The 15,797-nt window shown below is 40.9% G+C and overlaps 2 protein-coding genes across 2 annotated transcripts; one reads left to right on the top strand and one right to left on the bottom strand.

Moving 5' to 3' along the window:
• slc35e1 (solute carrier family 35 member E1) lies at positions 1–10,396 on the top strand. The gene is made up of 6 exons (XM_088313704.1): positions 1–433; positions 1,692–1,762; positions 5,791–5,928; positions 6,210–6,335; positions 6,421–6,666; positions 7,574–10,396. Exons 1-6 carry the CDS (start codon positions 106–108, stop codon positions 7,820–7,822), a joined length of 1,158 nt encoding a protein of 385 aa, XP_088169830.1. The 5' UTR covers positions 1–105; the 3' UTR covers positions 7,823–10,396.
• Positions 10,397–11,497: 1,101 nt separating this feature from the next.
• LOC148324162 (prostaglandin E2 receptor EP4 subtype-like) lies at positions 11,498–14,139 on the bottom strand. Its single transcript, XM_088313597.1, has 2 exons — positions 13,223–14,139; positions 11,498–12,208 (listed from the first exon to the last, which is right to left on the bottom strand). Exons 1-2 carry the CDS (start codon positions 14,066–14,068, stop codon positions 11,876–11,878), a joined length of 1,179 nt encoding a protein of 392 aa, XP_088169723.1. The 5' UTR covers positions 14,069–14,139; the 3' UTR covers positions 11,498–11,875.
• Between the last annotated feature and the right edge of the window lie 1,658 nt (positions 14,140–15,797).

A 15,797-nucleotide genomic window follows, 5' to 3' on the forward strand; every position in this document is an offset into this window, starting at 1 on the left:
TATAGATTTCCCATCATGCTCCTGGATGAATCCGCCTCCTTCCTCGGCTTCCGTGGCGCAGCCACCACGCCGCCGGTGACGCGTCACTGAACTCAGCTGTGGAAGATGGCTGCGGTGGAGCGGGCTCAGGTCAGGGAAGGTTTCCGGATAGTTGTTCTTTGCGTGTGCTGGTACACGGTCAGCTCCGGCGGCAACGTCATCAATAAGATCATTCTCAATGGATTCCCCTACCCGGTCACGGTGTCTCTCTTTCACATTTTTTCTATTGTCGTCTTCCTCCCGCCGTTGTTGCGGGCATGGGGAGTCCCCAAAACGGAACTGCCCAAGAGGTACTATTGGTGGACCATTCTACCTTTAGCTTTCGGGAAATACTTCGCATCGGTGTCGGCTCACTTCAGTATATGGAAGGTTCCCGTTTCCTACGCGCACACGGGTAAGTAAACCATCCTTAAAGTGTTTGTGTCTTGTCTATAGCACTGTGCATGACAGCATCAGCTGATGTTAGCTCTTTTGGCTAACTGGAGACTATTATTTAACTTGTGGGCCTGATTTTAGTCGGCCTGCTGGTTGTGGACACGCTGGGGTACTTTTGATGACGCTAGTCTACACACTAGATACAATGAGTTATGAATTAGCCAGATTTTGTCTCATAGCAACACGAGTGCTTAGTTAGCTCAAGAGCGTAATCACCATTGAGCTGAACATGGTCATGCTGTCGTATTTACCTCCTAAGGCATCGGATCACTATATTTGTACATAATATGCATTTCCATGCGACATTTTGTTGAAGCAAATGAGCTTCTTTGGTGGTTAAGACGAGCCGATGATGTGATTTTGTTTTTTTCATATATTTCAAGATTTTTCCCACTATAACAAAACAAAGAAAAAACAACAACATAAAAAATAAAACAAAAAACAACAACAACAACTAGTAGATTGTGCCAATGTTGAGATTTATAGGTACACATGTGCAGCAAATTAATTTAATCAACTGCATCACTGAGGAAGGATAGAGTACCACTGATTAAAACGTACAACACTTGACTCAGAAGAATGTGCTTTAGTTTGGCTGGTGGTGCCACGTTTCTAGGTCATAGCTTCAGTTCACCGTTCCAGTAAGAGACCAGCAAGCGAATAGCAAAAATATACATGTGATTGGCTTGGGCCAATTATGCTCCTTCAAACATTGGCCAAATGGTTGATGTTTGCCAGTTGTTTTTATCTTTTTGTTCTCTAACAATTTTACGGAGTTGTACACGAATAACACTGGTCTCATTATTTATATATTATCTAACCCTGTGTTCCTAAATATAAACAGTATGATAAGATTTACACTTACGATATGATGCAACCTAAAATCACGGCAGAACATTAAAAACAGTGAAACATAAATCAAACAATCCAGCTCTACCAGACGTGGTCACCTCGTGTCAATATCAATAGCCTAAAATATGAAGAAGTATTGGCTCTGAAATGGACCGGCTATTCTGGAATCTCTTGGAATTTCCAATGGCCATAACGCTCCTTGCTAGTAGAGTTATTATTTTATCTCCCAAGCTCACAAGAGTGTTGTGAAGCAGTTATATTTTGAAGTTTGATTAGCTGGTTATATTATGAATGATTGTGTGTGTATGTGTGTCATTTTCTCAACTTCATGGTCACCTTTTCCAACTTTTTTTGCTCCGTTGCAGTCAAAGCCACAATGCCAATATGGGTTGTGCTCTTGTCAAGAATCATCATGAGGGAGAAGCAAACCACCAAGGTGAGTAGCTTGAGTTCAACCAACAAGGCTTGCTCTGTTTAACCCGGCGCTGTTTCTGCAATGTTGACATGGCACAGTGCAATTGCACCGCAACTCATATCACTTTGTACATAATATCCATAAGACATCAGCTTCTTGGGGTAGGAGGGTTGAAGATCAGGAGAGGAGTTTTTACTTTAGTTCCTCTTGTGATCATTACCCAAGTTACTACTGGGGTTGTTGACGAAACAACAAATTATTTTTGTATTGAAAGTTGTCTATGGTTCATATTTAGGAAGCATGATTTCCTGCATGACAAATTGCCATGTAATGTGTGATTACAGGAACAAAACTACTCATTGACATTAAAATATCCTATGGTAAATGTAATGTTTTTACCAGACAAAACATCTGAAGTGGCTATATAGCCATTTCAAAAGTTTCTCAGATTGCATGATTTAACCCAATTAAAAACCAGTTTATGATGGAATATATAAGATTACTGCTTTTTGGAGTCCTCCCTTCCCTGTGACTTTCACTGTCAATCCAATTACGGACTGATTTCTTTATGGTAGAACAAGAGTGGATGAATGAGAACTTGATTCATTCATTTGATGCATCTTACATCTCTGTGTCATGTTTACTTTGCACACAAGTGTTAACACAGACTGTGAATGTAGCTGAATATGACGCGTTAGTCCATACAGAGGTCTTGTTTGACTTGGGCGAGAGTCTTGCAAGAATATTGATTGAAATTAAGAGTTGCACTTAATGAAATGACTTCTCATTTTCTTATAATTTTAACCTTATAATTTAATTTCTTATATCACTATTATACAATGCTTACCCATGTTGTTTGTTAAACTGCACCACCCTCACTAACCTCCAAGGATGAATAAAAACGGGGGGATTTTTCCATAGTTTTTATTCCCCAAACACAATATTAAACAATAACTTTTTTGGATTAGTTATGGTGGGCACATTATTGTGAAGTAAATTTGGACTTGACTTCCGCTTAAAAGGGGGTCCTCGTTTTTTTTTTCAGATTTAAAAAAAAAAATAAATAAATAAATAAATAATAATAATTCGGTGCAATTAGGATAATATTACTTTCCTATGGCAGCTGCATAATCTTAGTTTGTAAAGCCGTAAATTGGAATGTATTGCTGTATACTCAATAACTAACCTATACCAATAAAGTTGGAAAGTCATAATACAGTCAAATATTTGCATGTAAAAACGATTCAAGGCCATAAATACAATACAATCAAATAAGAAATGACATTATGACGTACATTGAGCATGTGCCAAATATTCTAAGGCAGCTGTGTAGACTAGTTTATTGCACACCATAACCTTGAACCTTGCCTGGCGACCAGTTCAGGCTAGTGCTGTCACGCTGACAAAATGTTATTTATTTTTTTTTATTACTGGAGTAAACAATGAAATAATCGCTCAAATAATTGTTTCTGAAAAGATTCATTTATGACAAACCTAATGAATGGTACATAAATTTGATGATACACACATATTGTTTGTATATAATGTTCATGGGTTTAGCATAACATTTACCAATACTTGAACTATATTCATGACATTTATACTAATAGAATAATAAAATCAATGTTCTGGACTCGGCGGCACGGTGGGCGACTGGTTAGCACGATGGCCTCCCAGTGCAGAGGTCGCGGATTCGATTCCGGCTCCGGCTTTCCAGTGTAGAGTTTGCATGTTCTCCCCGTGCCTGCGTGGGTTTCCTCCCACATTCCAAAAACATGCATGGCAGGTTGGACACTCTAAACTGCCCCTAGGTATAAAGTGTGAGTGCGGATGGTTGTTTGTCTATGTGTGCCCTGCGATTGGCTGGCAACCAGTTCAGGGTGTCCCCCGCCTACTGCCTAAAGATAGTTGGGATAGGCTCCAGCACACCCCGAAACCCTTGTGAGGACAAGCGGTTCAGAAAATGGATGGATGGATGGATGGTTGTTCTGGACTCTTTAGAAAAATGTATTTTCATGTAATTGGATTGTGCATTAATGAGGGATTCCTCTGTTAGGGTGCATTTGCTTTATCTTATGGTAAACAATTTACATGCTTATTTATTGGCTTGTGCAAGCTAAAATGACGTGGCCATGCGGCCGCAGCTATATAGTTCGTGGGTGCGTCTGTGACTTCTCTCATCTACAAAGGACACTCTTGATTTATGACCTTGTTAAAATGCAACCACTGGGGAACAAACTGGCTTGTCCACAAATATTTTACACTTGAGAAGCTTCTGTTTGAAGTTAGTCATTTGGACAATTGCTGACCTCTCTGTTGCTTTCTCAACTCTATTTTCGAAGATCTAATGGCTTATCCTATCTAAACGTCATTTGTGTCTCATTGTTGTTCCAAACAATTTACTTTCTGCTGCAGTCCGGAGAAAAAGCACTGCGCGCAGACAGAGCCTCTGTGCATGCTTGCATGCGTGTCTGGCTCTTATTGCCACTTTGACTGAGACCTGACCCAAAAAAACAGATGTAAAAATGTGTAATCAATTAAGTTCCATTTGGCAAGAGGCTTATAACTTTGAGACATTTAAAATCTCAGAGAGTGAAGAAAAATGATCTTTTCCCCCGATCCCTGATCAACTGAAAACCACCCGATCGGTTTCCATTTACATTTTCAGATCGGGACTTAACATAGCCAAGCGATTTAACCCCATAATTTCCTTTTAGATTTCAGCTTTTATAGATTTATACAAAGCCCACCAAGTTTAGATGAGCGCTCAGTGAATGGGGGCGAAGCCGACTCAAAATGTGCACAAAACATTCTTTATAAAAAGCAAATCGTGCTAGTTTAATGTAGATGATGAACCTGGAAAAGTACACATCCAGACTCTGATTTTTATTTTATTACGTTCAAGCCATTCTTACGGGAAGGATTTAACCTTGATGCGCGTCACAGACTGGGCTTCAGTCTTCTGTGCAACTAGTGCCCCAGCCCTGTCTGACAGAGTTGGAGTGCTTTTGGAGCATTCCGCCATGGCTCCAGCATACCCTTGTGAGGATAAGCAGTACAAAGGATGGATAGGTGGATCGTAACCCGGAAACATCGGATGTTAGAACCATCATAAACGGAGAGCGGCCCACTGTATGAGTTTTAAGTTATTGAAAAATAGACTGATGGAAGGTCTTGCAACTTTTGTTTACTGGAGCTGCTATGTTAGGAGCCTGACATCATGTGAAGATTCTCTTTGTTTTTGTGTTGTGTGGTTCGACTTTTTTGGTGAAGCGGTTACATTGAAAATGAAATTTCAGAACTGTGTCGTTGACGGTTCTAAAATGGCTTTTGTCTGGGGCCTGTGTTGTCAGTGTCATCTGATTGGCTGACAGCGATGCAACAAGCAACTCAGCCACACGCCTCCATTTCCTGGTTTTAGACGAGCGAGGCGGAGCCTACCGTCGCCAAACTCATTAAATGCAGTTTATACAATAACAACACTGAACTCTATTTACAATTTCATATGCACTAATAGATTAAATATTCAAGCTTAGGGTAGAATTTACATCAGAGTATGTAACATTTGCCGGTTGTGACATCTACCTTGGGTATAGTAGATTTGTACTCCTGATAGAGGATTTCGGTCAACGCAGAGTGAAGGTGACAAGCCATTGACTCGATATTCAGAATGAATGAGCCCTGTTAGTGAGCTTTTAGATGCCGCTTGCAAGATTCCTCTTCCATTATCTCATCCATGGTACATATGAAATTGTAAATATCGTTGAGTGTTGTTGTGAAGCACAATGTATTGTATGTGTACTGTCTGGCTATGCTGCGATTGGATGGTAACCATTTGAGTTCAGTTCAGTTGTTGTCATTGAAACGCAACGGAGGCGGTGCGGTGTGGTGTTGTGCAAATGGAAAAGCGGCGTTATTGGCACTAGGCAACATGCCCTTAGCCACTGTATATTATAGTTCCACTTGCTCAAGTGTTTTTCTTTATCAAATAGCTCAACTTTGCTTTTTTGTTTGCATCCTGCATGATCTCTGCGCCGTCCACATGAAAGGTGTATGTCTCTCTGATCCCCATTATTGGCGGAGTGCTGCTGGCAACAGTGACGGAGTTGTCCTTCGACGTTTCGGGCCTGATCAGCGCTCTGGCTGCCACGCTCTGCTTCTCTCTGCAGAATATCTTCTCCAAAAAGGTATGCAGTGAAATTGTTGACATGTGTATAGTTTATGATGTCCTTACTGTTGCATAGAGGATGAATGTGCGTGTTTTTCCTCAAATTTTCCACCAGACTTTGTCATACAAGACTTGTCAAATTAGAAACAGACATCTGAATCATTTCCTTTATCACAGTTGCTGCCTCCGACGTGGTTTGGAAAGAGGTTCATTAATGTCACATGAGGCTTGACGTGCAAACAAATGATGAATAGACTCTTGAACAGTGGGAGAAATTAAATGATTAATTTTCTTTTATAGGTGTTGCGTGACACACACATCCACCACCTGCGGCTTCTCAAAATTTTGGGCTTCAATGCTGTGATATTCATGCTGCCCACCTGGGTGCTGGTTGACCTTTCCATCTTTCTTGTCAATGATGATCTGGTGCGTAGTTGATTGTGTTTTGGCTGCTTTTGACTTGATTGTGCATGTCCGAACAACATCTGACCGTCCCGTGCTGTCCTTGCAGTGGGACATGTCGGGATGGACCAGAACCGTCGTTCTGCTGCTGATCAGCGGCTTTTGCAACTTCGCTCAGAACGTCATTGCCTTCAGCGTGCTCAGTCTGGTCAGCCCGCTCAGCTATGCGGTGGCAAATGCGACCAAGAGGATCATGGTCATCAGCATCTCGCTGTTTATGCTACGCAACCCTGTCACGCTTACCAACGTGCTGGGTATGATGACGGCCATCGTCGGGGTCTTCCTCTACAACAAGGTGAGCCACCGGACAGGCAGCCAGGTTTTGTATGCTACATTCTTTATCACTGCCTCCCTAACGTCACACCACTTGATTGGCTACATATGTTGCCTATGGAAAATACCTGTATCATTTCATACGGTACCTAGCTAGCATTTCCTCACTGCAGGCTATAACGTTACAGGACAATCGGGCACAGATTGGATTATCGTAACGTTCTGGCAAAATCCCGCTGTAATATACACTGTTCGGGCTGCTACTCCAGCCCGCCCAGTAATTCCTTCCGGAACGCAAAATCCTTTTTGATAAATATAATTTGATAATATGAGTAAATATAGTGCGTTCATAACATTTGAATAGGTCTCGTTGTCATGCAAATCTATTCGCAGTTCTGCAAGCATATTATATTGTGTTACTAAGGGTGTCACCAAGTCACAATTATTTAATGCCAACAGTAGCAACAATGTAATACATGACTAGAAACAGTAACACTAACTAAAGTACACACTGTCTGTCCAAAAATAACATGTTAAAGAGGCACAACACTGTCACAAATGTTTCTTATGTTAACAAATCAAGATGGGCACGCTCACTACTTTTATCATTCCTGTCTTAAAGTTAGCAATAATAGACAAATAGTTTTGGAAGCAATTGTCATGTCGTTGCACCGACCTTCCAGGTCATATAGACCTAACCAATTTGATAATAAAATCAAAAATTACTTTTTTTTTTCCATTTTGTTTTTGATCCGAGGATAACATTGAAACATGATAAATCTTGCATTTTTGTTACTGTGCAAGATTATGCAGATTATATATTTGAAACGAAAAAAAGTCCCATTTTTATTTATTGATTGTCAATAAAAAAAATGGAATGAACGAATGATTAAGGACACATGTAATCGTCCCATCTCTGTCTCCAACAGGCCAAGTATGACGCCAACCAAGAAAAGAAACTCCTGCCAAGCAGCAAGCAGGACCTGGTGACCTTTGACAACCCGGCGTTCCAAAAGCATCAGGTCAACGGCTCAGTGCCTTCCTCCCATGGTTCAGTGCTGCTGCTACAGCAGCAGCAGCAGCAACACGGTTGGAACAACGTGCTGACCGACCACTTCCAGTACAGTCGCCAAACCTACACGCCAAACTCCAACAGCAACCACCAGTATGTGGTCTAAAAAAAAAGGGAGGCTGTCCTTGCTCTGGCTGGCTCTCACAGACATTGGCGTGCGTGTGCAGCCGCCACCGCAGCAGCAGCATTTCTTTTCTGGTCCGCTCCACTGATGAGACTGTGTTACACACAGGAAGAGCAAGACATCTTTGTCATTGAAGGGCCAATGACGTGACCTCTCCCATGCTCCTCCAAGTTTGAAACCTTGCTGTGTTTTCCAGTCTATTACTTTGGTCCTGACTGTTTTGAGTGGCTGGGCATTTATATCAGATATTTTCAGACGCATACACAACATGGGGTTGGAATTATTCATATACAAAGGGAGTGATGTCATTTCCAAGTAGGACCTCACACACAACGTCTGTCATGTTACTTTTGGTAACAAACAAAACATAGTGGAAAGCCTTAATATTTACGTTGTTGGCATTTAGTTTTCTGGTGTCTCGGGGAAAAAACTGGCAAGACGACACTTTTGAAATCTCTTTTGAAAAGTTAAAAAAAGAATGAAGATATGGATGTGCATAAAATATTAGCACATCAAGTTTAGCCCACTGGAACACACACACACACACACAAAGCGATCATGTCCAAACAAACTCGTGATTAGAATTAAGTGCGAGACGAGTTCTTATCCCCAGAACGGTCAATGACCACTCCCCTTTTCTCACAATGCACCAATTTGTGGCATCTGCCATCATTAGTTAGACATGTTTGAATTTAATTTAGGTTTACAAAACTAAGCTTCCTTGTAAAATAGACCAACAGCTGCAAACTACAAGGAGGTTCTTTGTTCCATCTATCCAAGAAAGGCCATTGCTGTGTTGGAAGCAATTTTGCAAAACAAAAAAAAAAACGAGTCAGTACATCAAGTGAGTAGTTTTCATTTTGATCATTGATATTTATTCATCCTCAATGCTTCTCAGGCCGAGCGTGATTTGCTCTGTCCTGTCAGGCAAAGTGTCAGCCTGAACCAAAGTTGCTTTATCATGTTTCTTTTTTTTTTTTTTAAGGAGTCTCTAGTTTGCACATATTGAAAGAAGAAAATGTTTTGTCGAGTGGGTGAAAGGTGAAATGTCCTATAATGTCCGTCTCTAATAGTCACTGGATAGACCTGTTAATGACTCAGAGGTTTAGTTTGTGCAATAAACAACGGAACTGCCAACCAAGATGGATGAGATTATGATCAATTCTAGCGTTCGATCGTGTATTGCATGACACTGAGCATTTCAATGCAGCAATATCAAGTGTGCTCCCAAGTTTTTCTACTGTATTTTCTAATGCAACATTTGATGTGAATTTATTTCTGCTGTTCATTTTATTTTATTTTATTTTACCAAATATGATTGGCTGTAGTTCCCTTTCTTCTTCTCGTCTGTTTACTACTGCCTTCTGCAGTGTAGGCCTCAAGTCTCTGCAAAACCTTTAACGAATCGCTCCAAATATTTTTGAACGTCTCAGTTGAAGTATGGTTTTCGATTTATGTCTCCTGATCTGCTTTTCTTCGTTTAAAATTAGCAATATGTGACAAATGGGACTCATGCGTAGCTGAAGGCATGCGTGTTGACATGCTGCAAGGACAAATCAACTTTTTATGTTGTTTTGTATTGGCTCTCATTAGATGGTGCAGGTTTACCTTATCTTGTGGCTAGCGAGTATGCATCTTATTTGCATTGAGCAGGAAGTAATAAGGAAAACCACAGCCAATCATGAATTGAATTTAAAAAAAAAAAAATCCCAGTGTATAATGGTTATTTCGTGACACATTTATTTTTTGTTGCCAAGCATTGGACAATGTCTGGCCCAGTGGGCTCACAGTAATTTCTCTAAATCTTCTAAATAAAGCAGCTAGTTTTCAGCTAAATGGATCCCTAATAAAATGAGGGCCACCAAAAACTAACATTTTTACTGCTTCATGCAAGTAAGCAAATTGGGAAGGCACCACTTTCGGCGTCAAGATCCAAAATTAGCTGGAGTGGAGCCAGCAATTAAGTGATGATATAATCTCAGCAGTGTGTTGCAATATAGAATCTGCTAAATTGAAAATGATGGTTTGATGCTAGAGTGCATAATTCTCATGGATGAGCCAATCAAAAATAATTTCTTCATTGTTTGGGTTTTTTTTGGAGGGGGGGGGCTTTTTTTTTTTTAATAATTGACTCTGATTTTGTTCCTTGGTCATGTTGCCAAAAGCGAAAGGCCACAGGACGGAGGCCTTCCCATGTCATTAAAGTTGATCCATTAATTTTCTGATTGTCATTGTCAGCGTCAAGTTTGAGTCTTGCGGATGCTTCTAAAGAATTTTGTGGACATTATTTGCATATCGGCTCATTTTCATAGAACAATGGTTGCTCACTGGGATGTATAGTATGTGTCAAGAGGGTGGTTTATATGTAAACTTGTTTAAATATTATTTTTGTGCGAGTTTATACTCCGCTAATGTTTCTAGGTTTTTATTTATGGTTGTTATGGTACGAAATGTTGTTTTACAGCGACGCAGCTATGAGCAGTTGTCTCTGCTTCTGATTCGAAATGCTATTTTTAAATGTCAAACAAAATAAATAGAATACTGAACTGTACCAAATGTCTCTTCTGACATTAATGCATTTTCAAGTGTTGGGGTTGCAACAAATGACATCAAGCCAAAGCTATAAGTATAAAGTTTGAGAAGCAACGGAATTAATTAAACAAATATTCCCTTCTGAGGAAATCATTAGACTGCACATCTGGTTCATTCACTCCACTTTTAAACATTTTACTATGCAGCTGAAACACGAGACAGAATGTTCTTCCCCAAATCTGATCTTGGAGCATTACTACATTTGAATAAATAAATCGAATAGATGACACACTGTGACTGGACACATTGTTTTATTTAAAAAAAGAAATTTCTCAATTTGTTTAGGAATGTCCATGGCTTGCCTTGAGGCACCAGACTCCCTCTTTTTTGTTTCACTTCCTGATCTGGAGAGCATATCCAAAACTGGCGCGACACAGGAATTTTGGAATCTAGTCTTATTTTAATGTGGTTTAAATTACCTAGAAGGTGAAACAACAGCCGTCAAAGTTTATATTTTCCCCCCCACGGAGTACCGATCTAACAGATGTCGGAAATGCAGAATGTTTATGCTTTATGTCTCTAATCATGACTTAAAACATCAGCATCTCTTCAAGGAGGAACCAAGATCTTGTCCTTGGACATTCAACTTGACTGGTTCTCAACAAATGGTTGACAGAGTGATAAGATGCAGGTTCTTGATGAGGTGCGACGCAATATGAAGTAAATACAAAAAAATGGAGTCAAGACAATGCTGGTGACAGTGAATGGCACAAATAAATATTTAACCCTCCCTTCTTTTTACACTTCACTCTAAGCATGTACAGTATATCATTGCATCCTCTAAGGAGAATTCAACCCCCCAAAATTCTTGGCAATAATATAATAATAATAATAATAATAATAATATTGCCTTTATTAGTCCCACAATGGGGAAATTCGAGATTCGAACCCAGGCCTCCTGGGGAGACTGGGTCCTGAACGCGGCGCCTTAGACCACTCGGCCATCCTGGCAGCCAAAGATTCGAACCCAGGCCTCCTGGGGAGACTGGGTCCTGATCGTGGCGCCTTAGACCACTCAGCCATCCTGGCAGCGAACATTTTATTGTTAAGAACCTTTGGGCTTGACATCCCCTTTACATTCAAGACAAGTACAGTAGGCATGTTGTTGTGTGTGTGGTGTTTGCATTTTCTCCCTGTGCTTGTGTGGGTTTTCTGTGTACTCCAGCTTCCTTTTACAGTCCAAAACATGAATGCCGGGTACAATGAAGACTCTTTATAGCATGTGCGGGAATGGTTGTCTGTCTCTGTGAGTCAGTTGTGAGAGCAATCCTGCGTGTAACACGCTCCTTTCACTAAATCAGTTGGAATAACAGCTCCCCTCTGACCCTGAGCGGTAAAGAAAATGGATGGAATCACTTCCATGGAGCCTAATGGCCCTTTTCAAAAGTGCCAAGTCGCAAAAGTGTCTGTGTCTCCTTCAGGCTAAATAATAAACACAAGCCTTCAGTCTCTGAATTTAGGAACTGCATGTATGTGTGGTACTGAGACAGCGGAGGCCTCAGGAAGTGAAGTCCTCAAACTAGTGTGCATCATTTGGCTGAATGCGTGGTTGTCCTTGGTGTGTTTGGAATAAAACAGACGCCCCTGTGTGGAGAGGGTCCTTTTGCTGCGAGTTTGACATCGTCTGGACAGACTTAGTATTCGGCGAAACAGAGACCTCCTGAGAAGGATGTAGATCCAGGGGTCTAGAATGGGGTTAACGGATGCGATCCGGATGGCGGCCAGGTCGGCTTCAGAGTCATCTTTCAGCATTAGACGGTTGGCGAACACACGGACCTGAACGAAGAAACCCCCAAAAACATTATATACAGTTTATAGTAGCTGCAATCTCACGGTAATCTCTAATACAGTAGCCCCCCCACTATGCTTTAATACATGTCTTCTCATCCCAAAATGTAAGGAATTACTTTTGTATGTAGTTACACACACTAATTGCAGATATTTAAAGCTGTGGTAAAGGTATTAGTACCTGGATTAAACCCACATACGCATAGGGAGAACTTGCATACTCCAAGCAGCCTTAAAACTTCAAATCACTCTCCTTCACAATGAAAATGGAGTTAGCCCACTGTCGTTCTCAGTGGCTTACAAGCAAAATTCCCATAGCCGCTCACTTAAAAAGAAAGTGTACTTCCAATATTTAAGTTCATTCAACATAAGACATTTACTTTTGATACATAAGTACAGCAAATGTCAGATGGAATCTGAAAAGCCTTTTTCCTCAAGTAACATTACCAAAGTTACTCTTTGAATTCTTTGAGCGCCTGAAATGCTGTCAATGGGAATCCTAATGAGGAGCGCCGTCAACATCAATTACCATCAACTAGTATTTTTATTTATTTTTTTTAATGAAAATGGGCAGAGAAAAGTCTTTGCCAACTCAGTTGAGCTTTAAATCAGGAAAGTAAAAAAATAAGTATTGATGGCCAGCTGATAGCAGCATTGGATCTCTTTTGGAAAAGCTCGTGACGTGTAACAACAATGTATGTTCCTAAAACATGGCAGACCCTGGGAAATCTAAACTTACAAGCAGCTAGTTATTGAACAATGTGTTTCTCATGTTAAATCTACTGCAGAAAGTCACAAAAGAGAGAAAAGGTGATGGAGATAATTTAAATTTAGAAGTAGAAGTGATGATGTAATGTACATACGCACACAAACATGGCACGCACTACTAAATACTACTACTACTACTACTATACGACTACTCCTAGTAGTAGTGAAAATGGCTGGGATTGAAAGAGTTCATATAGCTTTAGTTGGTATTAAGACTGACTCCTTGCCACTTACCACCAGTGGAGCCGAAAAGGCCACAACAACAAGCGATGTCATCACCAGCACGGTCATGATCTGGATCTCCGCTGCGGAGGAGAGCGCTTTCCACCTGTCCCGCACGCTGCTCCTGCTCCTCTCCGCCCTCCTCCGCACGCTCCTCCGACGCATGAACAGCAGCGCACCGCACACGGCCACGTTGAGCGCAGCGGTGCCCAGGATGAGCAGCACGCTCACCGCGCCGTACAGGACCGAGTACACCGCGGCCACGGGCTCGGGTGTCCTCAGGTCGATGAAGCACCACGTTTGGGAGGGTTGCAACCTGCTCCTCACCGCGCCCATCATCGGGAGGCAGCAGAAAAGGACGTTGGTGCCGTACATGGACGTCAGGAAGGTTTGCGCAAAGCGGCGGTCCACCCGCCACCGCTGGTACAAGTAGGGGCAGCAGATTGCCAGGTAGCGCTCTGCAGCCATGGCGCAAATGATGCTCAGGCCAGTCAAACTGAAAAAGAGCAGCAAGAAGGAGTGGAAGTCGCACAGGGGCCCGCCTCGGAGTACCTGGTGGTCCAAGTAGTTGGCGATGGTCAGTGGGCTGGCCAGACATGTGCCCAGCAGGTCGGTTACTGCCAGACCGCACACTAGGGTGTAGAAAGCAGAACTTTTCCTCTCCTGTCTGGACATCGAGAGAACGACGATTGCTATTATATTCCCAATGGCGCCCCCGGCGAACATAAATATCGGTAAAGCCATTCTTTCTTTCCAGGCATGAACCAGAAAAGTCTCGTTTGTGGAGACAGAACCGTGCGTCAAGTTGGGACTCCTCGTAAACGAATGCAAAAAGAAGCTCGCGTTAGAAAGCAGCATGTCTTTTGAGAGCAGAATTTTAGAACTTGAACTGGAGAATGAGCCGAGTTTATTGACTGTGTTCTCTTAATGGCTCCAGTCATGCACATGTCACTGCGTCTTTACGCGACTGGGATTATGCAGGTTTTACAAGGTTACCTCCCAGTCAGCATTCTGATTGGACAAGCAAATCTTTCCCCCTTTCCGGTTCATTTTGGCATCCGTCTGTAATGACGTCACCCGCCCACGCTTCATATTTTTTGGTGAGTGGGACTGGGTTGAGGAGACCTACCCCGAGTTCTCTCATTAAATGGGGAAACATGCAGAGATTAATTAGTTGTGTAGAAAAGACTGCAAGTGCCTTGGAGCCCAAGGGACACATTCTTAAAGTTTTTATTGTTCTTTTTAAAGCAAAAATAATTGCAAAGACTCAGCCAATGGTCATCTCTAAAAAGTTAAAACTTATACATTTGGAACAGTATAAATTAGAAAATATAATTAACTTGATTAATTTACCAAATAAAACACTGGAAAGTTAATATAATGTGTTCTGGGGTACATTTGCTGCAACACTTTTATTTATAGTATAGTTGACAGTATAGCATTTTCAGTATATGTAAAGTGTAACCCTCTTAACAGTCATCCGAACTTTGCCAATAAAGGACAACATTCTTAAATGGCAGTATTTTGCATTTATTTATTTATTTATTTATTTATTTATTTATAACCCTTCTGTAATGTTAATGGCCACATTGTTTCATCATTTAATAATGTTGAAAAAAAATGTTTTTTAATTTTTATTTTGAGATTTTATGTAAAAAATGGACTAGACAGGTCTTAAAGACCTATGACCAGTTTTGCAAGCGGAATATTATTTTTAACATATTTAATTGTCATAGAAGTGTAAAAATAAGTTAACCACTTTAAAATATAAAGCAGAGGTTTTGTGAGATGTGCCATGGTTCATATGGTGCTATTGCATGGATCAATATATATTTAAAAGACACAAGACATCATTCATATTATTTTATTTTTTTTACGAGTACATTGCAGGCACTAACAAAGTGAAGTGCAGTATAATCTCTATGAGCAGGACCAAATATAATGACACATACAACTTTAATTGCAAAGAAAATGATCCTTTTTCAGCTTCCCAAGAGCTAATCTAATATTTAAAATCTCATCTGTACTTCTGTTTTTCTGTAACTATCTTTCAAAACTCAAAATCTGAACCCAATAACAATAAACATAAACATAGTTACACATGTTTTGCTACTAAACTATCAAGACATGGAGTAAATGTCAAAGAGTAAATGTCATTGACACCAATAATACCATACATTAAAGTGCCTTTTGCATGGCAAGTGTGGAGGGTTAGATATGTTGGTTAAATGTAGCACAGTAATACAATTGAGATGACTGTAAATAGTTGCATGAGGAGCAGGCGCCACGTCAGCAAAATGAACCTGGTGTGTCTCATTGACCATCACACAATTGCACAATGTTTAGAGTGAGAAGCATTGCTGAGGGTCTCTGTCTGCAGCCGGCCTTAAAAGACCACAAAGAACACTTACCCGAGATGTAAACTTCACCTCGTCTTTGCTCCAGACACAAGTGAGCTGGCAGCCTCCTTATGGACACCACAGTACTTAAGTGATGCCAAAGCCTGGAAACTCCACTGCTGCTTGGAATGTCCCAGAGAAAACATTGAATCAAGGCTCGAACAAGCTGTCTCACTGTGCTTTATTGT

The sequence above is a fragment of the Idiotropiscis lumnitzeri genome, chromosome 13 (genome assembly GCF_059441095.1).
Source record: "Idiotropiscis lumnitzeri isolate Australia: NSW breed Sydney's pygmy pipehorse chromosome 13, RoL_Ilum_1.0, whole genome shotgun sequence".
NCBI lineage: Eukaryota > Metazoa > Chordata > Actinopteri > Syngnathiformes > Syngnathidae > Idiotropiscis > Idiotropiscis lumnitzeri.